Source organism: Nerophis lumbriciformis, linkage group LG37 (assembly GCF_033978685.3).
Source record: "Nerophis lumbriciformis linkage group LG37, RoL_Nlum_v2.1, whole genome shotgun sequence".
Lineage (NCBI taxonomy): Eukaryota > Metazoa > Chordata > Actinopteri > Syngnathiformes > Syngnathidae > Nerophis > Nerophis lumbriciformis.
This window is the reverse complement of record NC_084584.2, coordinates 11,000,001-11,027,293: the sequence shown is the minus strand read 5'-3', so window position 1 is coordinate 11,027,293 and position 27,293 is coordinate 11,000,001. Positions and strand designations below refer to the sequence as shown.

General features: G+C 37.8%; 1 protein-coding gene across 3 annotated transcripts in view; it reads left to right on the top strand.

Annotated features, from left to right (window-relative positions):
• Window positions 1–1,554: 1,554 nt before the first annotated feature.
• poc1bl (POC1 centriolar protein homolog B (Chlamydomonas), like) overlaps window positions 1,555–27,293 on the top strand; it is a 55,251-nt gene continuing 29,512 nt past the window's right edge. For 2 of the 3 annotated variants that reach the window (XM_061931581.2, XM_061931580.1), the window contains exons 1-5: window positions 1,556–1,791; window positions 11,038–11,428; window positions 21,160–21,329; window positions 24,433–24,622; window positions 24,714–24,899. In XM_061931581.2, the coding sequence (XP_061787565.1) occupies window positions 11,040–11,428; window positions 21,160–21,329; window positions 24,433–24,622; window positions 24,714–24,899 (935 nt within the window). In that variant the 5' untranslated portion in view covers window positions 1,556–1,791; window positions 11,038–11,039. Of the gene's footprint in view, window positions 1,792–11,037; window positions 11,429–21,159; window positions 21,330–24,432; window positions 24,623–24,713; window positions 24,900–27,293 lie in introns of all 3 variants that reach the window. The other variant, XM_061931582.1, reaches the window with a different exon arrangement.

Sequence of the window (27,293 nt, the reverse complement as noted above, 5' to 3'; positions counted from 1 at the left end):
ATTTTATGCCCTTTTTTCCCAAAGAAACCCTTGTTTTTATGGCAAACACACAAAATATGCAATATTTTTTCAAAATGTAATATTTGATGTGAAGTCATTGGAGCCTTAAATATGTCAATAAATCATAATAAAATTGATCATTGTTATTTTTTGAACAATGACAGTTTAAAAAAAAAAATTAAATGACTCTGGGATAAAAAAAAAAAGTGTTAAAAATAGGTCAGATATCAAATGATAATATTTGTACTTCCAACGCTTGACTATCTAGTTCAACATCAAAAGGTTTGTATTTAAAAAATATTTTATTCCCTTTTTTCCCAAAGAAAACCCTGTTTTTAGGGCAAACACACAAAATATGGAATATTTTCCCTAAAACATATTTTCAAAATGTAATATATGATGTGAAGTAATTAGATCCTTAAATATGTCAGTAATTCATAATAACATTGATTTTAATTCTTTTTTTTTTTTTTTTAACAATGACAGTTTAAAAAAATCATATTAAATGTGTCAGGGATAAAAAAAAAAAAAGTGTTAAAAATAAGTCAGATATAAAATTATAATATTTGTACATCCAACGCTTAAATCTCCAGATCAACATCAGATTTATTAAATGTCTTTATTTATTTATTTAAATTAAAAAATGATGATAAATTAAAATTAATTTAATTTAATTTAATTTAATTTAATTTAATTTAATTTAATTTAATTTAATTGCAGAATTATTTTATTTAATTTAATTTAATTTAATTAACTTATCTTTTTCTTTTTCTTTTTTTAAAGAAGGCTGTGGGCAAAATGTGTGTGTTTAAAAATTCAGTTTGTTAAAATTCAGGGTCAAAAAATTCAGTTTAGAAATATTTGTTGCTTTAAATCTCGAGAACCACATCCAGTCAATTAACGTGCAAAGTTTGTAATCACATGACACCAGTATAATACAAATATAAGACGACGAATATTTCTACACGTATTTTTTCCGCATTAAATATTTTTACACTGAATTTTTAAACCCACACATTTTGCGCACACATGTTTATTCAATTAAATTGTTAGCATAATTTAATATTAAACATTTCAGTTCACATTGTATTATTTTATTTCATTTCTATATATATAACTTTATGGGGTTATTTTTTTGGAGGAGACAAAGGGGCATTTAACATGTGTTTAATTGTATTTCTGGACGGTATATGTCAAAAATCCAATAAACAAATGTTTTAAAAAATAAATAAATTCACAAAATTCAAACGCAAAAAAGCAGTCAGAGAAATTCAGTGTCCCGAAATATGTATATATGTGAATAATAAATAATTTATACTTCTGTTATTTTTATTAAACTATTACCTTTGAATAACTCGTAGATCACTCTTAGATAACATGCCAGGCGGAATTAACTATACCGGAAATCATATACCCGGAAGTGTAGTTTTTAAATGTTATGGTAGTTCGCTGCGGTTTACACAATATTCAGGTATGTAAATTAATGGAAAAACGGGGCAAAAATCATTTAAATCGACGATACTCTGATTGTGTTTTGAATTGCTTGGTTACTACGACACAGTCACGGTTTGAATGCGGCTTTATTGTGAAAGGCCGTGCCGGAAATAGCGCGTCTTTAACACCGGCCAAGTCCCAAGTGGTAACGTGTAAAGAAGTGGAGGATGTGGGAGATGTGGAGGATGTTTCTCTGCTGACATATGCACGCCGCCGCTGCCAGGGGACGGCGACCGCAGTCGGGCTGACAAACGACACGTCCCGAAGACGCGGAGAGACATGTAACTCCTCGCCGTGGTAAGTAACTTTCGTTTGGACGCCGTCTTCCCGCCCCTTCTCCGCTTTGCCATTTTAAATTAACTTTATTTCAACTTTTCGTGCCGGGACCACCCAGTAATAAATACAAACGTCAGCAATTTAGTGAGAATTATTTTTTTTTATCAGCAATATAGTTAATACATAATTACATATATGTACGTGGTGTAGTGCTGCCATTTTGTTTTTAATTTAAACACAAGTGTGACGTCATCACACACCTGTAACGCCAACGAACAGGAAAGGGGGGCATTTATTAATGACACACCCTGATGCTGTGTTGCATATTAATGCGTTCGGGCATGCGCCGGCATGCTTGTGTGGCACTTGCAAAGTTCCAGTGGCTTTCAAATGTTTTTTTTGAGGAGCCAAAGCTGGCGTGCAGGGTCTTTTGTGCGTGTTTGCGCTGCTGTGTAGCAACCCACTCACGCACTCCGGAGGCCCAATGAGAAGACGTCAAGTGTCCCTTTTAATGCTGCACCCTACACAAAAGTCTCCATGCAGACTAACCTGTTTAGATTGCATCCCCTGGTATGCTGACGTCATGGTTTTTTTTTAATAACAAACATTTTCAGAAACGGGACAAAAAACAAGGGGAATGTCACTCTGGTTGTGGTTATGATTTACATGAAGGAACATCATGTGGTTCCATTTGCACAGTTTGACATGTCTGAAAAGGAGTAGGAAGAAGCAAGGCTTTTATTTAAAGGGGGACTGCGTCCACCAAAAGCATCCATCACATGCTGTAAGTACAAACCCCGTTTCCATATGAGTTGGGAAATTGTGTTAGATGTAAATATAAACGGAATACAATGATTTGCAAATCATTTTCAACCCATATTCAGTTGAATATGCTACAAAGACAACATATTTGATGTTCAAACTCATAAACATTTTTTTTTTTTTTTTGCAAATAATCATTAACTTTACAATTTGATGCCAGCAACACATGACAAAGAAGTTGGGAAAGGTGGCAATAAATACTGATAAAGTTGAGGAATGCTCATCAAACACTTATTTGGAACATCCCACCGGTGAACAGGCAAATTGGGAACAGGTGGGTGCCATGATTGGGTATAAAAGTAGATTCCATGAAATGCTCAGTCATTCACAAACAAGGATGGGGCGAGGGTCACCACTTTGTCAACAAATGCGTGAGCAAATTGTTGAACAGTTTTAAGAAAAACCTTTCTCAACCAGCGACTGCAAGGAATTGAGGGATTTCACCATCTACGCTCTGTAATATCATCAAAGGGTTCAGAGAATCTGGAGAAATCACTGCACGTAAGCAGCTAAGCCCGTGACCTTCCATCCCTCAGGCTGTACTGCATCAACAAGCGACATCGGTGTGTAAAGGATATCACCACATGAGCTAAGGAACACTTCAGAAACCCACTGTCAGTAACTACAGTTGGTCGCTACATCTGTAAGTGCAAGTTAAAACTCTCCTATGCAAGGCGAAAACCGTTTATCAACAACGCCCAGAAACGCCGTCGGCTTCGCTGGGCTTAAGCTCATCTAAGATGGACTGATACAAAGTGGAAAAGTGTTCTGTGGTCTGACAAGTCCACATTTCAAATTGTTTTTGGAAACTGTGGACGTCGTGTCCTCCGGACCAAAGAGGAAAAGAACCATCCGGATTGTTATAGGCGCAAAGTGTAAAAGCCAGCATGTGTGATGGTATGGGGGTGTATTAGTGCCCAAGACATGGGTAACTTACACATCTGTGATGGAGCCATTAATGCTGAAAGGTACATACAGGTTTTGGAGCAACATATGTTGCCCTCCAAGCAACGTTACCATGGACGCCCCTGCTTATTTCAGCAAGACAATGCCAAGCCACGTGTTTCATCAACGTGGCTTCATAGTAAAAGAGTGCGGGTACTAGACTGGCCTGCCTGTAGTCCAGACCTGTCTCCCATTAAAAAATGTGTGGCGCATTATGAAGCCTAAAATAGCACAACGGAGACCCCCGGACTGTTGAACAACTTAAGCTGTACATCAAGCAAGAATGGGAAAGAAGCTTAAAAAATGTGTCTCCTCAGTTCCCAAACGTTTACTGAGTGTTGTTAAAAGGAAAGGCCATGTAACACAGTGGTGAACATGCCCTTTCCCAACTACTTTGCCACGTGTTGCAGCCATAAAATTCTAAGTTAATTATTATTTGCAAAAAAAAAAAAAACAGTTTATCAGTTTGAACATCAAATATGTTGTCTTTGTAGTGCATTCAACTGAATATGGGTTGAAAATGATTTGCAAATCATTGTATTCCGTTTTTATTTACATCTAACACAATTTTCCAACTCATATGGAAACGGGGTTTGCATATATGTAGTGTAGTATCCGACACAGTCATAATAACATGTGATATTTACGTATTTTGCTCATTTCCCCTTCAACAACAACACTACTTTGGGACAAAGGATGATCCAGAAACATATATTTTTCATCCTGAATATAAGGAGGATGATCTACAAGTTTTACAGGCTGTATGCGTAACAGATCCAGCTTTAGTAAATCACTAAACGTCATGTAGTAGTATTAATAAATATGAGTGTCAAAACATTTTTTGATTTTTGAATAAATCACGATTCTTATAACGATTTCTAAAAACCAAGGGAGTGTCACTCTGGTTGTGGTTATGATTTACATTAAGGAACATTAAGCGTTGATAGCATTAGCTGAAATGCTAACATGTTTACAAGTGTCTGTGTTAGTATTATTAACTTACAATGACATTCTTTTTGTATTGGCTCAGCTTTGTAAATTCACCAAAACGTCACCGTGGAGTTATTGAGTCTGTTTAGCTGATTGGAGAGCTAGCTTCCGCAGCTAGTGGGTCCATGACGATGACTTCTGTTTTGTTTGATCAGCAGTTTTACTGCCGTGTTACGGACAGTGTAAACAATTACAGTATGTAAATAAACATTTATCTTTCTGTGTAAATAACTAGTTTCACAAGGTATATCTGCGCCTTATATCCGGTGTGGCTAATATCTGGAAAAATGTTTTTTCCTTCTAAAATTTAGCGGTTGCCACTTATAAACTGCTGCGCTCTATAGTTACTGCTGTGTTACAGACACTGTTTTGAAACAATTAACGGAAGACAATAAACATTTATAAAATGTCTGTGTAAATAACTCATTTTACAACATATATATCTGCGGATTACAGTCCGTTGCGGCTAATTTATTGGAAATTATTTTTGTCTTTTAAAATTTAGTTGGTGCGGCTTATATACTAGTGCGCTCTATAGTCTGGAAATTACGGTATGTCATATAGAAATTAACTACACACCGCTAAATATTCACAAAATGCTATGTCACATGAACTGTTTATTAAAGTAATACATTTGTAACATGAAAAAAAAACACAACTAATGGAAAAAACATGCTGTTTACTTTTTAACATCAATATAAAACACAAAGCAGTTTGGCCCACGAAGATGAAGTCTACAGTCTAAGCTTTTTTCTTCTCCGACAACACCATGTGGTTCGGCGCTGCAGTTTGGCCAGCAAAAATAAATAGGAGTCAAAACTCTCACACCTACTGTAATACACAAGCTTCGTACCTCACTGACAACTCAGCATGCTGTCACTTTAAAAGTCAAGTCAAAGTAAGCAAACTTTTGATATTTTTCATTTAAAAATGCTAAAAAACAGATATTGCATATAAAGAAAGAAAAAAAGCATAATATTATTAATTATTAATTAGAACATTTCAGCTTTTTTTTCCATTACATTCTGCATTTTTTGCTCTTTTTCTACATTTTTACTGTTGTTATTTCACCTTGTAAGAATATATTAACTGCATAACAGAGTGTATGTAAAATTCTGCCTGTATGAAAATATTCATGTTCAGTTACACATTTAACAGTGTTTATAGTTAAAAATGCTAAGAAACAGGTATTGCATATAAAGAAAAAAAATAAGTATAATATTAGTTAGAACATTTCAACTTTTTTTCCCATTACATTCTGCATTTTTTTTGCTCTTTTTCTCCATTTTTTACTGTTGTTTTTTCCCCTTGTAAGAATATATTAACTGCATAACCGAGTGTGTGTATGAAAAATTCTGCCTGTATGAAAATATTCATGTTCAGTTACACATTTAACAGTGTTTACATTTAAAAATGCTAAGAAACAGATATTGCATGTAAAGAAAAAAAATAAGTATAATATTAGAACATTTCAACTTTTTTTCCCATTAAATTCTGCATTTTTGCTCTTTTTCTCCATTTTTACTGTTGTTTTTTTCTCCCTTTGTAAGAATATATTAACTGCATAACCTAGTGTGTGTAAAATTCTGCCTGTATGAAAATATTCATGTTCAGTTACACATTTAACAGTGTTTACATTTAAAAATGCTAAGAAACAGATATTGCATGTAAAGAAAAAAAATAAGTATAATATTAGAACATTTCAACTTTTTTTCCCATTAAATTCTGCATTTTTGCTCTTTTTCTCCATTTTTACTGTTGTTTTTTTCTCCCTTTGTAAGAATATATTAACTGCATAACCTAGTGTGTGTAAAATTCTGCCTGTATGAAAATATTCATGTTCAGTTACACATTTAACAGTGTTTACATTTAAAAATGCTAAGAAACAGATATTGCATGTAAAGAAAAAAAATAAGTATAATATTAGAACATTTCAACTTTTTTTCCCATTAAATTCTGCATTTTTGCTCTTTTTCTCCATTTTTACTGTTGTTTTTTTCTCCCTTTGTAAGAATATATTAACTGCATAACCTAGTGTGTGTAAAATTCTGCCTGTATGAAAATATTCATGTTCAGTTACACATTTAACAGTGTTTACTTTTAAAAATGCTCAGAAACAGATATTGCATATAAAGACAAAAATAAGTATAATATTATTAGTTAGAACATTTCAACTTTTTTTCCCATTACATTCTGCATTTTTTGCTCTTTTTCTTCTTTTTTACTGTTGCTTTTTCTCCCTTTGTAAAAATATATTAACTGCATAACCAAATGTGTGTGTAAAATTCTGCCTGTATGAAAATATTCATGTTCAGTTACACATTTAACAGTGTTTACATTTAAAAATGCTAAGAAACAGATATTGCATATAAAGAAAAAAAAAAAGTATAATATTAGTTAGAACATTTCAACTTTTTTTCCCATTACATTCTGCATTTTTTTGCTCTTTTTCTCCATTTTTTACTGTTGTTTTTTCCCCTTGTAAGAATATATTAACTGCATAACCGAGTGTGTGTATGAAAAATTCTGCCTGTATGAAAATATTCATGTTCAGTTACACATTTAACAGTGTTTACATTTAAAAATGCTAAGAAACAGATATTGCATGTAAAGAAAAAAATAAGTATAATATTATTAGAACATACTTATTTTTTGGGGGGGGGGTCAGTGCATCTGCCTCACAATACGAAGGTCCTGAGTAGTCTTGGGTTCAATCCCAGGCTCGGGATCTTTCTGTGAGGAGTTTGCATGTTCTCTCCGTGACTGCGTGGGTTCTCTCCGGGTACTCCGGCTTCCTCCCACCTCCAAAGACATGCACCTGGGGATAGGTTGATTGGAAACACTAAATTGGCCCTAGTGTGTGGATGTGAGTGTGAATGTTGTCTGTCTATCTGTGTTGGCCCTGCGATGAGGTGGCGACTTGTCCAGGGTGTACCCCGCCTTCCGCCCGATTGTAGCTGAGATAGGCTCCAGCGCCCCCCGCGACCCCAAAAGGGAATAAGCGGTAGAAAATGGATGGATGGATGGATTATTAGAACATTTCAACTTTTTTCCCATTACATTCTGCATTTTTTGCTCTTTTTCTCCATTTTTACTGTTTTTTCCCCTTGTAAGAATATATTAAGTGCATAACAGAGTGTATGTAAAATTCTGCCTGTATGAAAATATTCATGTTCAGTTACACATTTAACTGTGTTTACATTTAAAAATGCTCAGAAACATATATTGCATATAAAGAAAAAAATAAGTATAATATTATTAGAACATTTCAACTTTTTTTCCCATTACATTCTGCATTTTTTGCTCTTTTTCTCCATTTTTACTGTTTTTTCCCCTTGTAAGAATATATTAAGTGCATAACAGAGTGTATGTAAAATTCTGCCTGTATGAAAATATTCATGTTCAGTTACACATTTAAGTGTTTATAGTTAAAAATGCTAAGAAACAGATATTGCATATAAAGAAAAAAAATAAGTATAATATTATTAGAACATTTCAACTTTTTTTCCCATTACATTCTGCATTTTTTGCTCTTTTTCTCCATTGTTACTGTTGCTTTTTCCCCTTGTAAGAATATATTAACTGCATAACCTAGTGTGTGTAAAATTCTGCCTGTATGAAAATATTCATGTTCAGTTACACATTTAACAGTGTTTACATTTAAAAATGCTCAGAAACAGATATTGCATATAAAGAAAAAAAACAAGTATATTATTAGAACATTTCAACTTTTTTTCCCATTACATTCTGCAATTTTTTGCTCTTTTTCTCCATTGTTACTGTTATTTTTTCCCCTTGTAAGAATATATTAACTGCATAACCGAGTGTGTGTATGAAAAATTCTGCCTGTATGAAAATATTCATGTTCAGTTACACATTTAACAGTGTTTATAGTTAAAAATGCTAAGAAAAAGATATTGCATGTAAAGAAAAAAAAAGTATAATATTATTAGTTAGAACATTTCAAAAAAAATTCCCATTACATTCTGCATTTTTTGCTCTTTTTCTCCATTTTTACTGTTGTTTTTTCCCCTTTTAAGAATATATTAACTGCATAACCGAGTGTATGTAAAACTCTGCCTGTATGAAAATATTCATGTTCAGTTACACATTTAACAGTGTTTATAGTTAAAAATGCTAAGAAAAAGATATTGCATGTAAAGAAAAAAAAAGTATAATATTATTAGTTAGAACATTTCAAAAAAAATTCCCATTACATTCTGCATTTTTTGCTCTTTTTCTCCATTTTTACTGTTGTTTTTTCCCCTTTTAAGAATATATTAACTGCATAACCGAGTGTATGTAAAATTCTGCCTGTATGAAAATATTCATGTTCAGTTACACATTTAACAGTGTTTATAGTTAAAAATGCTAAGAAACAGATATTGCATATAAAGAAAAAAAATAAGTATAATATTATTAGAACATTTCAACTTTTTTTCCCATTACATTCTGCATTTTTGCTCTTTTTCTCCATTTTTACTGTTGCTTTTTCTCCCTTTGTAAGAATATATTAACTGCATAACCGAGTTTGTGTAAAATTCTGCCTGTATGAAAATATTCATGTTCAGTTACACATTTAACTGTGTTTACATTTAAAAATGCTCAGAAACATATATTGCATATAAAGAAAAAAAATAAGTATAATATTAGTTAGAACATTTCAACTTTTTTTCCCATTACATTCTGCATTTTTTTGCTCTTTTTCTCCATTTTTACTGTTGTTTTTTCCCCTTGTAAGAATATATTAACTGCATAACCGAGTGTGTGTATGAAAAATTCTGCCTGTATGAAAATATTCATGTTCAGTTACACATTTAACAGTGTTTACATTTGAAAATGCTAAGAAACATATATTGCATGTAAAGAAAAAAATAAGTATAATATTATTAGTTAGAACATTTCAACTTTTTTTCCCATTACATTCTGCATTTTTTGCTCTTTTTCTACATTTTTACTGTTGCTTTTTCCCCTTGTAAGAATATATTAACTGCATAACCAAGTGTGTGTAAAATTCTGCCTGTATGAAAATATTAATGTTCAGTTACACATTTAACAGTGTTTATAGTTAAAAATGCTAAGAAAAAGATATTGCATGTAAAGAAAAAAAAAAAGTATAATATTAGTTAGAACATTTCAAAAAAATTTCCCATTACATTCTGCATTTTTTGCTCTTTTTCTCAATTTTTACTGTTGTGTTTTCCCCTTGTAAGAATATATTAAGTGCATAACCGAGTGTGTGTAAAATTCTGCCTGTATGAAAATATTCATGTTCAGTTACACATTTAACTGTGTTTACATTTAAAAATGCTCAGAAACAGATATTGCATATAAAGAAAAAAACAAGTATAATATTAGTTAGAACATTTCAACTTTTTTTCCCATTACATTCTGCATTTTTTTGCTCTTTTTCTCCATTTTTACTGTTTTTTCCCCTTGTAAGAATATATTAACCGCATAACCGAGTGTGTGTACAATTCTGCCTGTATGAAAATATTCATGTTCAGTTACACATTTAACAGTGTTTACATTTAAAAATGCTAAGAAACAGATATTGCATATAAAGAAAAAAAATAAGTATAATATTATTAGAACATTTCAACTTTTTTTCCCATTACATTCTGCATTTTTGCTCTTTTTCTCCATTTTTACTGTTGTTTTTCTCCTTGTAAGAATATATTAAGTGCATAACCGAGTGTATGTAAAATTCTGCCTGTATGAAAATATTCATGTTCAGTTACACATTTAACAGTGTTTATTATTGCTGTTATGTTTAAAAAAATGTTTTAAGTTAATATCATTTTTATTTTTTAATTTACTAACTAAACTAACATAACTCGGTCTGCAGGTTGCAAGAGGCCCCCGGCTGCACTTTGGACACCCCTGCTTTAAAGTAATTTAACTTAAGTGTGTTTTTTGGGGGGGTGGGGGGGGGGGGGGGGGGGGGGGCATCGAACTGCTGCAAAATGTTGTCGAGAATCTTAATCATAGGAAAAGTCGGGCGTGCAGAAAAATGGAGGTCGCCCCTGCTTTTGCCACTGGGTGGAGTCAGTCCCAGATTATTCCAGTGGGACAGAACTGCAAGCTTTTTTCACCACAACGCCATCTGCTGGATGGATGTAGGCTGTCAGATAATTGTATTTGTTTGATGTAGAATATACCCATAAGAGCATTTTTTGTGATCTCTAACCTCATCTTTGAAAGTTTGTGGCATGTCCCCCACTAATTAAAGCTCAGCTTGGTGTCTTTGCCCAAAAGCGAGTCAGGATTTAAGATGCACATAAAGTCCTCGCCTCCCCAGCGGCTCAGGACTATCGGATGTAGAGTCTGAAAGGTGTGACGGACGACCAGTCAAAGGCGGTTTTGTCCTCCGTTTTGTAACCTCGGGACATGGCGAGGAGCTCTGGCGGCGGTCCAGGCGGGCTGCTCGTGGAAATAAGAGTGTCCTGTGAATAATCTGAGAGAAACGCTCCAGAAGTTAAATGTTTTTTTTTGATGTGTCGTCCGCAGCCATGAGGAGACGCTGCTCACGTAACCTCGGCGTGCTCGCCAAGGCCTTCCTGCTGCTCTGGCTGCTGTGGCTGGGTTATCTCCTGCTGGCGCGCTCCCCCTTCCCCTCCTCGGCGCGCGACGACCACGCCAGGGACCTGGAGCACCAACGTCGGGCGGAAAGGCGGGAGGATGATGATGACGACGACGGGCGGCTGTTGTCCGAGCCGCTGTACGCCAGGCCGCCCGCCGACAACAACGCCCCCGGGGAGTGGGGCCGGGCGGCGCACCTCGACCTCAGTCCTGAGGAAAAGAAGCAGGAGGAGGACAGCGTGGAGCGTTACGCCATCAACATCTTTGTCAGCGACAAGATTTCCCTCCACCGACACATCAAAGACAACAGGATGTCTGAGTGAGTGCCCAAAACCAATCAGATCTCACTTTCATTTTCACTCTCAACTAGGAGAACCTCACAATATCATCCCATTCTGGAGTGACGATTCGATTCAAACCGATGGCTATAATATACAGTAAATAATATAACTTTTTCAAAGCAGGTTAGAACCTGGCCTAACGACAAGGGCTGCAGTTTCATTAGTCCAAGGGCTCAGGGGCCGACATGGAAATGTGGATGTTTCGTTAAAAAGTGTTGATGCTGCTCCGTTATTGATTGAAGTAAAGTCTGAATGTTAGCTCCATCTTTTGACACTTCTTCCACTCCCGTCCTTGCACGCTACACCGCTACAACAAGGATGACGAGGAGAAGACGCTGCCGAAGGTGAGCCACGTAAATAATCTTGAAGTAAGAGTCAGAAAGCGATTTAAAGATGATCTATAAAACATAATCTATGCAACATTTTGACCAAAGAACCACCATTACATGTTATGTAGACTACAAGGGAAGTGTTTTAATTGTAGAAAAAAATCATAATATCACCCTATAGTGCGCCTTATAATCTGGTGCGCCTTTTGTACGAAAATAGACCTGAATAGACCCACTCATCGGCAGAGCGCCTTATAATCCGGTGCGCCCAATGGTCGGAAAAATACGATATACAGTCCAGAAATACAATTAAACACATGTCAAACGTTCTCCCCTCCGCCCCCCTCCCTCTCAAACAAGTAACCCTGTATGTGTGTGTGTGTATATATATATATATATATTTATTTTTTATTTTTATTTATTTATTAGTGGGGCTTATTACACTTACTTTTTTCTGGAAGGGCTTATTACACTTATTTTAAAATAACTATAATAGTAATAAGCCCCACTCGAGAGAGAGAGAGAGAGAGATATATATATATATATATATATATATATATATATATATATATATATAATCTCGAGTGGGGATTATTACACTTATTTTTTTCTACTCACTCTATATATATATATATTAGGGGTGTAACGGTACACAAAAATTTCAGTTCGGTACGTACCTCGGTTTAGAGGTCACGGTTCGGTTCATTTTCGGTACAGTAAGAAAACAACAAAATATAAATTTTTGGGTTATTTACCAAATTAGCAAAATCTTCCACCAAAAATATTTGTCTTAGTGGAATATTTAATGTGAAGTAATCGGAATCTTGGATAGGTCAATAGTTCATAATAACATTGATTTTGATTCAATGTTATGTTTTGAGCAATGACAGTTTGAAAGAAAAAAAACAGCTTTGTTTTATTAGTCAACCTTGCAACTTTTTCAGAATCTATTCTCATTTTTAAAAAATCGATTTTTTTTTTAATTTAATTTATTTAAATTTTTAATTTTATTTGTTATTTTTTAATTAATCAATCCAACAAAACAATACACATCAATACCATAACAATGCAATCCAATTCCAAAAGCAAACGGGACCCAGCAACACTCAGAACTGCAATAAACAGCAATTGAGAGGAGACACAAACACGACACAGAACAAACCAAAAGTAGTTAAACAAAAATGAATATTATCAACAACAGTATCAATATTAGTTACAATTTCAACATAGCAGTGATTAAAAATCCCTCATTGACATTATCGTTAGACATTTATAAAAAAGAACAATAATGTCACAGTGGCTTACACTTGCATCACATCTCATAAGCTTGACAACACACTGTGTCCAATATTTTCACAAAGATAAAATAAGTCATATTTTTGCTTCATTTAATAGTTAAAACACATTTACATTATTGCAATCAGTTGATAAAACATTGATAAAAGCTTTTTACAAAAATCTACTACTCTGCTTGCATGTCAGCAGACTGGGGTAGATCCTGCTGAAATCATATGTATTGAATGAATAGAGAATTCTTTTGAATCGGGAAAAAAATCGTTTTTGAATCGAGAATCGTGTTGAATTGAAAAAAAAAAAATCGATTTTGAATCGAATCGTGACCCCAAGAATCGATATTGAATCGAATCGTGGGACACCCAAAGATTCACAGCCCTAATATATATATATATATATATATATATATATATTATAGTGGAGATTATTACACTTTTTTTTCTTCATATGCAGTATCTGTTTTTTAGCGTTTTTAAATGAAAAATATCAAAAGTTTGCATGCTTTGACTTGACTGAGTTGTCAGTGAGGCACAAAGCTTGTGTATTACAGTAGATGTGAGAGGTTTGACTCCTATTTATTTTTGCTGGCCAAACCACATGGTGATGTTGGAGAAGGAAAAAACTTGGACTGTAGACGTCATCTTCATGGGCCGGTGTGTTTTATATTGATTTTAAAGTTAAAGTTAAAAAAGTTAAAGTACCAATGATTGTCACACACACACTAGGTGTGGCGAGATTATTCTCTGCATTTGACCCATCACCCTTGATCACCCCCTGGGAGGTGAGGGGAGCAGTGGGCAGCAGCGGTGGCCGCGCCCGGGAATCATTTTGGTGATTTAACCCCCAATTCCAACCCTTGATGCTGAGTGCCAAGCAGGGAGGTAATGGGTGCCATTTTTATAGTCTTTGGTATGCCTCGGCCGGGGTTTGAACTCACAACCTACCGATCTCAGGGCGGACACTCTAACCACTAGGCCACTGAGTAGGTCAAAATGTAAACAACATGTTTTTTTACATTAGTTGTTTATTTTTTCATGTCACAAATGTATTACTTTAATAAACAGTTCATGTGGGTTACTTGTTTGGGGGGAAAGAGAACATTTGACATGTTTAATTGTATTTCTGGACTGTATATCGTATTTATCGGACCATAGGGCGCACTGGGTTACAAGGCGCCCTGCGGATGAGCGGGTCTATTTTCATACAAAAGGCGCACCAGATTATAACTAGAAGAAAAAAAAAACATGCATCAGGCAAATATTGACATGAAGCCACGAATAACTGCACTCCTGAATGTCCCCAAAGGTGCGGCAATACACACAAGCAGACAAAAGGCTCATCAATTATCTACCTTTCACTTACTTTTCAAACAGGGTTAAATTTGAGATCTGTCTCTTTTACATGTTTTAGGAAACCACCCCATAGTTGCTGAAACTTCACAGAGCAACTGTTCAATGTCAGCCTACTTTTCTCCAATTTAAGGAAACAAAGAACATCTTTAATCTAACGGGTGTGGCGGGGAGGATCTTCATATTTAGCACAATGAGTAGTGAATGCTATTAATTTCTTTTTGGATTTGCTCAGAGAAGATGGAAAAAAAGGCCACCCCAAATAGTTCTAACTTTTAGAATCAAATCCAAGGGTCGCTGATCATCGCCCGTTTGGGGATCATGGGTCTGATCGCTGAAAGGTGTGCGTTCATTAAAGCACGTGCAAACTTGATAGCGCATGCAAAGCTTATCCAAGTTCTAGAGATGTGGTGTTTGTGAACGAATCAAGTCTTTTGAACGTCTCTTTTAAGTGAACGATGAGAACCGATTTTTGTTGGGGAGCCGTTTTTAATGTCAAGCAGACCTAGCGTCAGCAATTGCCCACGCTGCTAGAAAACGAGTCATTCCCTTAATTCCGGACGATAAGCCGCTACTTTTTTCCCTACACTTTGACCCCTGCGGCTTATAAAACGGATTGGCTAATTTTATGGATTTTTCAAAATGCAAATACTTTTCAGAAAACCAAGCAAATACACTGAAATGGTGTAACAAAATAGTAAAATCACATTGTACACTTAACAATAATCAAGGTGCAAAAATAAGGAATACGTAAGAAATGTTTAATAAAGTGTAAGAAAATAGTGCAAAAGTGTGAAAATGTAAACAAAGGGAAACCCGAGAAGAACTATTTTCTGCAGGTTTAGTGCCAGGGAGTTGCATCTGTGTTCTAAAGGGTGAGCGTGCGGTCTTGGTGGGGACGAGCACCTTGCATCATTTACAGACCACATTGGTCTGACTATGGTCCCTTTTTTTTTTTTTTTTTTTAATATTTTTTTTTTTTTTAGTGCCAGGAAGTTGCATCTGTGCTCTAAAGGGTGAGCGCGTGGTCTTGGTGGGGACGAGCACCTTGCATCTTTTACAGACCACATTATAAATAAATAAATAAAATGGGTTATACTTGTATGGCGCTTTTCTACCTTCAAGGTACTCAAAGCGCTTTGACAGTATTTCCACATTCACCCATTCACACACACATTCACACACTGATGGCGGGAGCTGCCATACAAGGCGCTAACCAGCAGCCATCAGGAGCAAGGGGTGAAGTGTCTTGCCCAAGGACACAACGGACGTGACGAGGATGGTAGAAGGTGAGGATTGAACCCCAGTAACCAACAACCCTCCGATTGCTGGCACGGCCACTCTACCAACTTCGCCACGCCGTCCCCATTGATTGATCTGACTATGGTTCCTTTTTTTATTTATTTTTTATTTTTTAAGTGCCAGGAAGTTGCATCTGTGCTCTAAAGGGTGAGCGTGCGGTCTTGGTGGTGGGGGGGGGGCGAGCGCCTTGCATCATTTACAGACCACATTGGTCTGACTATGGTCCCATTTTTTATTTTTTTTATTTTTTTAGTGCCAGGAAGTTGCATCTGTGCTCTAAAGGGTGAGCGTGTGGTCTTGGTGGGGACGAGCACCTTGCATCATTTACAGACCACATTGGTCTGACTATGGTCCCTTTTTTCAAATGTATTTATTTATTTTTTTTAAATTTATTTTATTTTATTTATTTTTTAGTGCCAGGAAGTTGCATCTGTGCTCTAAAGGGTGAGCGCGTGGTCTTGGTGGCGACGAGCACTTTGCATCTTTTACAGACCACATTGATCTGGCTATGGTCCCATTTTTTATTTTTTATTTATTTTTTAAGTGCCAGGAAGTTGCATCTGTGCTCTAAAGGGTGAGTGTGTGGTCTTGGTGGGGACGAGCACCTTGCATCATTTACAGACCACATTGGTCTGACTATGGTCCCTTTTTTAAATTTTATTTATTTTTATTTTTTTAGTGCCAGGAAGTTGCATCTGTGCTCTAAAGGGTGAGCGTGTGGTCTTGGTGGGGACGAGCGCCTTGCATTATTTACAGACCACATTGGTCTGACTATGGTCCCTTTTTTAAAATTTTAAAATAAAATAAAAAATGTTAGTGCCAGGAAGTTGCATCTGTGCTCTAAAGGGTGAGCGCGTGGTCTTGGTGGGGACGAGTGCCTTGCATCATTTACAGACCACATTGGTCTGACTATGGTCCCTTTTTTTAATTTTAATTTTAATTTTAATTTTTTTATTTTATTTATTTATTTATTTATTTATTTTTTTAGTGCCAGGAAGTTGCATCTGTGCTCTAAAGGGTGAGCGCGTGGTCTTGGTGGGGACGAGTGCCTTGCATCATTTACAGACCACATTGGTCTGACTATGGTACCTTTTTATTTTTTTTTATTTTTTTAGTGCCACGAAGTTGCATCTGTGCTCTAAAAGGTGAGCGCTTGGTCTTGGTGGGGACGAGCACCTTGCATCATTTACAGACCACATTGGTCTGACTATGGTCCCTTTTTTTAATTTTATTTATTTTTATTTTTTTAGTGCCAGGAAGTTGCATCTGTGCTCTAAAGGGTGAGCGTGTGGTCTTGGTGGGGACGAGCGCCTTGCATTATTTACAGACCACATTGGTCTGACTATGGTCCCTTTTTTAAAATTTTAAAATTAAAAAAAAAAATGTTAGTGCCAGGAAGTTGCATCTGTGCTCTAAAGGGTGAGCGCGTGGTCTTGGTGGGGACGAGTGCCTTGCATCATTTACAGACCACATTGGTCTGACTATGGTCCCTTTTTTTATTTTTTATTTTTATTTTTATTTTTTTATTTTATTTTTTTATTTTTTTATTTATTTTTTTAGTGCCAGGAAGTTGCATCTGTGCTCTAAAGGGTGAGCGCGTGGTCTTGGTGGGGACGAGTGCCTTGCATCATTTACAGACCACATTGGTCTGACTATGGTACCTTTTTTTTTTTTTTTAATTTTATTTATTTATTTATTTATTTATTTTAGTGCCAGGAAGTTGCATCTGTGCTCTAAAGGGTGAGCGCGTGGTCTTGGTGGGGACGAGCACCTTGCATCTTTTACAGACCACATTGATCTGACTATGGTCCCTTTTTTATTTTTTTTATTTTTTTAGTGCCACGAAGTTGCATCTGTGCTCTAAAAGGTGAGCGCTTGGTCTTGGTGGGGACGAGCACCTTGCATCATTTACAGACCACATTGATCTGACTATGGTCCCTTTTTTTTTTTTTTTTATCTATTTTTTAAGTGCCAGGAAGTTGCATCTGTGCTCTAAAGGGTGAGCGCGTGGTCTTGGTGGGGACGAGCACCTTGCATCATTTACAGACCACATTGGTCTGACTATGGTCCCTTTTTTAAATTTTATTTATTTTTATTTTTTTAGTGCCAGGAAGTTGCATCTGTGCTCTAAAGGGTGAGCGTGTGGTCTTGGTGGGGACGAGCGCCTTGCATTATTTACAGACCACATTGGTCTGACTATGGTCCCTTTTTAAAAATTTAAAAATTAAAAAAAAAAATGTTAGTGCCAGGAAGTTGCATCTGTGCTCTAAAGGGTGAGCGCGTGGTCTTGGTGGGGACGAGTGCCTTGCATCATTTACAGACCACATTGGTCTGACTATGGTCCCTTTTTTTAATTTTTATTTTTATTTTTTTATTTTATTTATTTATTTATTTATTTATTTTTTTAGTGCCAGGAAGTTGCATCTGTGCTCTAAAGGGTGAGCGCGTGGTCTTGGTGGGGACGAGTGCCTTGCATCATTTACAGACCACATTGGTCTGACTATGGTCCCTTTTTTATTTTTTTTATTTTATTTATTTATTTTTATTTATTTTTTAGTGCCAGGAAGTTGCATCTGTGCTCTAAAGGGTGAGCGCGTGGTCTTGGTGGGGACGAGCACCTTGCATCTTTTACAGACCACATTGATCTGACTATGGTCCCTTTTTTATTTTTTTTATTTTTTTAGTGCCACGAAGTTGCATCTGTGCTCTAAAAGGTGAGCGCTTGGTCTTGGTGGGGACGAGCACCTTGCATCGTTTACAGACCACATTGATCTGACTATGGTCTCTTTTTTTAATTTTATTTATTTTTATTTTTTTAGTGCCAGGAAGTTGCATCTGTGCTCTAAAGGGTGAGCGTGTGGTCTTGGTGGGGACGAGCGCCTTGCATTATTTACAGACCACATTGGTCTGACTATGGTCCCTTTTTTAAAATTTTAAAATTAAAAAAAAAAATGTTAGTGCCAGGAAGTTGCATCTGTGCTCTAAAGGGTGAGCGCGTGGTCTTGGTGGGGACGAGCACCTTGCATCATTTACAGACCACATTGGTCTGACTATGGTCCCTTTTTTTATTTTTTATTTTTATTTTTTTATTTTATTTATTTATTTATTTATTTATTTTTTTAGTGCCAGGAAGTTGCATCTGTGCTCTAAAGGGTGAGCGCGTGGTCTTGGTGGGGACGAGTGCCTTGCATCATTTACAGACCACATTGGTCTGACTATGGTACCTTTTTTTTTTTTTTTTAATTTTATTTATTTATTTATTTATTTTTTTTAGTGCCAGGAAGTTGCATCTGTGCTCTAAAGGGTGAGCGCGTGGTCTTGGTGGGGACGAGCACCTTGCATCTTTTACAGACCACATTGATCTGACTATGGTCCCTTTTTTATTTTTTTTATTTTTTTAGTGCCACGAAGTTGCATCTGTGCTCTAAAAGGTGAGCGCTTGGTCTTGGTGGGGACGAGCACCTTGCATCTTTTACAGACCACATTGATCTGACTATGGTCCCTTTTTTTTTTTTTTTAATCTATTTTTTAAGTGCCAGGAAGTTGCATCTGTGCTCTAAAGGGTGAGCGTGCGGTCTTGGTGGGGATGAGCGCCTTGCATCATTTACAGACCACATTGGTCTGACTATGGTCCCTTTTTTAAATTGTATTTATTTATTTATTTAATTTTTTTTTTAGTGCCAGTAAGTTGCATCTGTGCTCTAAAGGGTGAGCGTGCGGTCTTGGTGGGGACGAGCGCTTTGCATCATTTACAGACCACATTGGTCTGACTATGGTCCCTTTTTTAAAATTAAAAAAAAAAAATTTTGTGCCCGGAAGTTGCATCTGTGCTCTAAAAGGTGAGCGTGCGGTCTTGGTGGGGACGAGCGCCTTGCATCATTTACAGACCACATTGGTCTGACTATGGTCCCTTTTTTTAAATTTTATTTATTATTATTTTTATTTTTATTTTTTTAGTGCCCGGAAGTTGCATCTGTGCTCTAAAAGGTGAGCGTGCGGTCTTGGTGGGGACGAGCGCCTTGCATCATTTACAGACCACATTGGTCTGACTATGGTCCCTTTTTTAAATTTTATTTATTATTATTTATTTTTTATTTTTTTAGTGCCAGGAAGTTGCATCTGTGCTCTAAAGGGTGAGCGTGTGGTCTTGGTGGGGACGAGCGCCTTGCATCATTCACAGACCACATTGGTCTGACTATGGTCCCTTTTTTAAAATTAAAAAAAATAATTTAGTGCCAGGAAGTTGCATCTGTGCTCTAAAGGGTGAGCGTGCGGTCTTGGTGGGGACGAGCGCCTTGCATCATTTACAGACCACATTGGTCTGACTATGGTCCTTTTTTTAAAATGTATTTATTTATTTAAAAATGTTTTTTTTTTTTTTTTTTTTTTTTTTTTTTTTTTTTTTTTTTTAGTGCCAGGAAGTTGCATCTGTGCTCTAAAGGGTGAGCGCGTGGTCTTGGTGGGGACGAGCACCTTGCATCTTTTACAGACCACATTGATCTGACTATGGTCCCTTTTTTTATTTATTTCTTTCTTTTTTAAGTGCCAGGAAGTTGCATCTGTGCTCTAAAGGGTGAGCGTGTGGTCTTGGTGGGGACGAGCACCTTGCATCATTTACAGACCACATTGGTCTGACAATGGTCCCTTTTTTTAAATTTTAAAAACATTTTTTAGTGCCAGGGAGTTGCATCTGTGCTCTAAAGGGTGAGCGTGTGGTCTTGGTGGGGACGAGCACCTTGCATCATTTACAGACCACATTGGTCTGACTATGGTCCCTTTTTTTGTTTTTTTTTTAATCCAAAAAAGTGCCCTATTGTCCACGTAACTCTTCTTCTTTTATCCCCAATTTCTTCATTTTTACTTTCTCTTCTCACTCCATGCAAAGAATCAACCGCCAGACAACCAAACTTGATATTTGATACTGTTACCTGATTGGCTGTTAGCGTGTCACTCTCACTGATCACTTCCTGCGTCGCTCGCTTACCAAAGAGCGAGTGGCTTTGTTCATGCAACCAACCTTGCTTCCATACTTCCACTTTTACTTCCAACATCAAACATATTGTTTACATGTCTATGGTGATATATATTGGTATCGTTTTATCGGCAAGCCCTGTTTGGAATTTTATTTAAATACATTTTTCTGACTTTGCGCCACATAGTTGTGTCACTCATGTGGCGCTGGTGGATGTATTGCTCCTGTCTGACACAAGTCATTCAAGCTTTGCCAGCTAAAGAAAGAAGTTCCCGGCAGGGGCCAGGAACTCCTTTTCATTTTGTTCCCTCAGCGTTTTTCTTTGATGTGGTTTATCTCCATCCAAGTCAGCATTCTCTGTGGTGTGATGCTGATGCTGCTTGGCTTTTATGATCTCCCCTAATGGCTGCCACCTGGATGAAGACCTAGCTCACCCTCTAATGCCTCACGCTGTTTGTCCACAGATGCCAAAGAAAGAAGTTTGACTATCGCCGCCTGCCCACCACCTCGGTGGTCATCGCCTTCTACAACGAGGCCTGGTCCACCTTGCTCAGGACCATCCACAGTGTCCTGGAGAGCACACCCGCCATCCTGCTGAAGGAGATCATCCTCATCGACGACTACAGCGACCGAGGTGGGACCAGCACACTTTATTTTCACCACACTTACTCACTACCTGATCATTATATATACCTATCTCTCTCTCATTCTTTCTCTCTCGCTATCTATCTATCTACAGTATTTCTATCTGCATGTCTCTCTCTCTCTCTCTATGTAGCTTACTCATCTCTCTGTCTCTCTCTCTAGCTCTCTATGTATCTCTCTATCTCTATCTGCATCTCTCTCTCTCTCTCTCTGTATCTCTCTTCTCTCTGTCTCTCTCTAGCTCTCTATGTATCTCTCTATCTGCATTTCTCTCTCTCTCTATGTATCTCTCTTTTCTCTCTATGTATCTCTCTCGATCTATCTCTCTATCTCTATCTGCATCTATCTCTCTCTCTATGTATCTCCCTATCTCTCTCTCTATCTCTCTATGTATCTCTCTTGATCTATCTCTCTATCTCCATCAATCTCTCTCTCTAGCTCTCTCTCTCTCTACGTAGCTCTCTCTATGTATCTCTCTCTTTCTTTGTATCTCTCTCTAGCTCTCTCTCTCTGTGTATCTCTCTCTCTCTAGCTCTCTCTCTGTGTATCTATCTCTCTATCACTATCTGCATCTATCTCTCTTCTCTCTGTCTCTCTTTAGCTCTCTATGTATCTCTCTATCTCTATCTGCATCTCTCTCTCTCTATGTATCTCTCTTCTCTCTGTCTCTCTATAGCTCTCTATGTATCTCTCTATCTCTATCTGCATTTCTCTCTCTATGTATCTCTCTCTTCTCTCTGTCTCTCTCTAGCTCTCTATGTATCTCTCTCGATCTATCTCTCTATCTCTATCTGCATCTATCTCTCTCTCTATGGATCTCTCTATCGCTCTCTCTATCTCTCTATGTATCTCTCTCAATCTATCTCTCTATCTCCATCAATCTCTCTCTCTCTAGCTCTCTCTCTCTACGTATCTCTCTCTTTCTTTGTATCTCTCTCTAGCTCTCTCTATCTCTCTCTCTCTGTGTATCTCTCTCTCTCTAGCTCTCTCTCTATGTATCTCTCTCGATCTATCGCTCTATCTCTCTATCACTATCTGCATCTATCTCTCTATGTATCTCTCTCTCTCTCTCTCTCTCTATGTAACTCTTTCTCTAGCTCTCTCTCTATGTATCTCTCTCGATCTCTCTCTCTATCTCATCAATCTCTCTCTAACTCTCTCTCTCTATTTATATCTCTCTTTCTATGTATCTCTCTCTCTATGTATCTCTCTCAATCTATCTCATCAATCTCTCTCTATTTATATCTCTCTTTCTGTGTATCTCTCTCTCTCTATGTATCTTGATCTATCTCTCATTTATATCCATCTCATCTATCTCTCTCTCTCTCTATGTATCTCTCTCATCTATCACTCTCTATGTATCTCTCTCTTTCTATGCATCTCTGTGTCTATGTATCTCTCTTTAACTGTCTCTATGTATCTGTATCTCTCTCTCTCTCTATGTAGCTCTCTCTAGCTCTTTCTCTCTATGTATCTCTCTTTCTATCTCTTTATCTATATCTCTCTCTCTAGCTCTCTCTCTATATATCTCTCTCTCTATCTCTCTGTATCTCTCTCTTTCTATGTATCTCTTTATCTCTATCTCTATGTATCTCTCTCTCTATGTATCTCTCTCTAGCTCTTTCTCTCTATGTATCTCTCTCTCTAGCTCTCTCTCTATGTATCTCTCTCTTTCTATGTATCTCTCTCTATCTATCTATCTCTATATATCTATCTCTCTCTCTCTCTCTCTCTCTCTCTATATATATATACGTATATCTCTCTCTATATATATATATATATATGTATATCTCTCTCTCGCGCTCTCTATCTATATACATCTATATACCTATCTCTATCTCTCACTATATCTCTATATCTATCGCTCTCTCTATAAAAAAGAAATAAAGTAAATCCAATTAATCCGTTCCAAACATTGAACGATATAAACACAAAACAAGTTGCTTTGTCAGCTATAACGCAAAGCTAACATGTTTTGTTCAGCTAGCTCAGCATAGATTGAACTACTTTGGGTCACTTTTTTTTAGCATGAATGTATCAAAGTGGCTCCCAAATACTTTATGTAAATATTTGGACACCCCTGCGCTAAAGGAGGCCAGTATTCAGTATCCACTCCTCCATGGCATCATATATTGTATCGCTCCAAGGTCATCGCTGCGTGTCGACATTTCCATCCATCCATCCAACCATCTTCTTCCGTTTAGCCAAAGTCGGGCTGCGCAGGCAGCAAGATAATGTAAGTATAAAGGTTGAAAGACGAGGAGGAGCTTTATGCGGGTCAGTCACGTTGTTGGTGCAGATGTTAGATTGAGGAGTCACTTGTGTAACACGGGGGGGAAGATGCCTCATAAGAAGCCAAACATACTGGAAGAGGAAGAAGTGTTTAAATACGGAACATCCGCAAAAGCTCACTTTTTCCACGCTTTGTTGTGACAACCTTAGTCCAAAATGGAATGATCCGCACAATTCTACGTACAACACCCCAAAATGGCAACATGAACACACTTTTTTCCCCCACATTTGGTGCCCTCACAAACCATCAGAAATCACAAAAGTCTTTAACTTTAACAACCATATTGCTACAATAATAAACATTTAAAAAAGTGAAAATCCACCCGCATTTATCGGCGGAGAAGATGAAGACACAGGGACAGAGAAGGGGTTGGTCCGTAATTTTCTCCACTGTGAAATAAGTCTGCTCTGGCATGTTTTCCAGAAAGGTCTGGACTCATCACAATTAAAACTTGCTGTGTTTGTCAATTCTTTTGTACTTGTGAGCTCCCTTAATGGACTCCACGCAAACAGTCTTTTTCTTTTTTAAGTCCACAGCGATTCCCTCCTTCTGTTTACATTTTTGGGACTCATTTTGAGTTAACAAAATAAAGGGAAAGAATGTGGGAAAAAAAGGCACACATGCTGAGAAGTGACAGGTGCGATGTGCAGCAAGTCACGTCCTCACTAAAATGCTGTGCCCTGCTTTTTGCTTTTAGGCGGAACACTGAATGAATGAATGAATAAAGTGTGAATATTTGATTCAGAATGGATTCTCAAAGAACTTCTGCTACCATTTATCGATTGCATGTTTGTCACAGGCTACCTGAAATCCCAGCTAGCGGAGTACATCAGTAAACTGCAGCGCGTCCGGCTCATCCGCACCAAAAAGCGCGAGGGCCTGGTCCGGGCCCGTCTCATCGGCGCCACCTACGCCACAGGCGACGTACTCACCTTCCTCGACTGCCACTGCGAGTGCGTCCCCGGCTGGGTGGAGCCCCTGCTGGAGAGGTTAGTCCTTGCATGCGTCAAAACGCCAGGCGGGAGGAGTTTATGCCTCCTTGCTCATGGATCTGTGGTTGTTTTGTTTTGTTTTTTTAAGGATTGGCGAGAACCCCAGCACCATCGTGTGCCCCGTCATCGACACCATCGACTGGAACACCTTCGAGTTCTACATGCAGACGGACGAGCCCATGATCGGAGGATTCGACTGGAGGCTCACCTTCCAATGGCACGCCGTACCCGAGGTGGAGCGCAAGAGGCGAAAGATGCGCAACGACCCCATCAGGTGACTCGGGTCTTACCAAAGCGCACTCATGAAGCCTGGTGAAGAAAGAAGCTTCTTCCTACTAGGGCTGGGCGATATATGGAATATACTTAATATATTGTAGGTTTGTCTCTGTGCGATATAGAAAATAACTATATGGTGATATTGGAGTATACGTTCTCACGCAGTTGCTTTTAGCTGCGGGCATTACACTACAGGCTCTTCTCACTCTTTCTTGTCTCTCCTTCTCACAGAGACATAAAACAAGCGCACCTTCTATGGCGTCACATTAGTGCCAAAAATCCGAGCGCATAAAAACTGTTATCGCGCGCTGATTCTCCATTTCGTGCGCGCGCGACACCCTTTTGCGCGCGCGTGGTGACTTTTTGTGCGCGCGCGATGCCTTTCTGCGCGCTCTCTGTGTACTCCTGGCATCTCTCCTTGCGCTGTCATGTTTCTTTTTGGCACTTTGGGGGCGGGTATGCTTAGACGGCCCCTTCTTTCTGATTGGTCAGGCGAAAAATGCCAGAGCCAATCAGAAGTATAGCAGGGCGGGTCATCGTCAATATGTATCAAGATTTACGGAGGAAGAAGTGGATAAAAAAATGTCGCGCGCTGATGAAGGTTATTTCATACCACATAAACACAATACAGGGTAATACAAAATGTGACCCAAATAAATAATAAGACAACAAACACCATAATCACATCTTTCAGCCAGAACTGGTCCACCAGCAATAACATTTTATATTTTCACTTCTTCTTGAACATTTGTTTTCTAATTTATGGAATTTCTTTTGATTCAGCCATAAAATTAATGAAATAATCTTTGAATTTTGTTTTTAAAATGTTAAAAATAGCTTTTAATAATGTATTCTGAAACAGTTTAAAATAATCAGAGAACTGACAAACACTGACCCTACACAACTATGTGGCACAATTAAGTCTTTTTTTTTTTTTTAAAGCGAAAGAGGTAATTTCAACAAGTACAGCATCCTATGTCATATCTACATGTAATAAGATTTGTAACAAGGCAAACCGTTTGTAAATTGGTCGAAAATCGAGCAAGTTATGGTAATTTAATTAGTACATGTACCATTGACATCAATGTAATGATTGAGGCTAGATGTCCGAGGTAAGATGGCTACAACGTTGCTACGCTGGAGAATGATTGGTCATATGAAAAATGCTCAGAGCCAATCAGAAAGGAGGGGCTGTCTAAGCATACCCGCCCCCAAAGTGCCAAAAAGAAACATGACAGCGCAAGGAGAGATGCCAGGAGTACACAGAGAGCGCGCAGAAAGGCGTCGCGCGCGCGCAGAAAGGCACCACGCGCACACAAAAAGTCACCACGCGCGCGCAAAAGGGTGTCGCGCGTGCGCACGAAGTGGAGAATCAGCGCACGATAACAGTTTTTAAGCGCTCGGATTTTTGGCACTAATGTGACGCCATAACCTTCTTACATACGTCACATACTGACCCGCGTGCGACGTCATACGCCGAGCAGAGAGGGAGCAGCATGGTAACGTTAGCAGTGGTGCTAACGGAGCGGTGCGAGTGGTAATACGAGAGAGAGAAGGTGCGAATCTGGTAACAAATGAAGGAAGAATTAATTCCCAAGAAAAACAGCACGGGGTCCATCGTCTGGCGGTGGTTTGGCTTCAAGTGGGAAGATGTTTTACAAGTATGCGACAAAAGCGTTGCTACAAAAAGTAGCACCACTGCTAATATGTAGCATCATTTGAAAAGTCACCCGCTAGAGAATGAAGAGTGTTTGAAACTCCGCATGTCAACATCTCTGTTCAGGTCCACACCCACAAAATGCCCAAGCAACCATTTCCACATCAACACCGTATGAAAAAAATAGTCTAAAACAGAAGAAGATAACGCCCGTAGGAACCTACCACATAGTGAAGGACATACACTAATTGATTTCCTATTATGCAGCTCATTTTTATTTGACACTTATTGAAATAATTTGTGTGACATCACGCACAAAAGTGCACTTTATATGTTTTAAACTATTGTAGTGGCGTTCTGTACAGAAAGTGCCCTTTAAAGTCTGAGTCATACCAAAGACCATAAAAATGGGACCCATTGCCTCCCTGCTTGGCAGTCAGCATCAAGGGTTGGAATTGGGGGTTAAATCACCAAAAATGATTCCCGGGCGCGGCCACCGTTGCTGCTCACTGCTCCCCTCACCTCCCAGTGGGTGAATGTGGGGATGGGTCAAATGCAGAGAGTAATTTCGCCACACCTAGTGTGTGTGTGTGACAATCATGGGTACTTTAACTTTAATTGAGTGTAGTTTTGATATGTCATCTTAGTGACATCATGCACAAAAGTGCACTAATAGCTTGTTTTAAAATGTCTCTGACAATCTTGCATTTTCTGTTTTGGAAATGACATGAATGT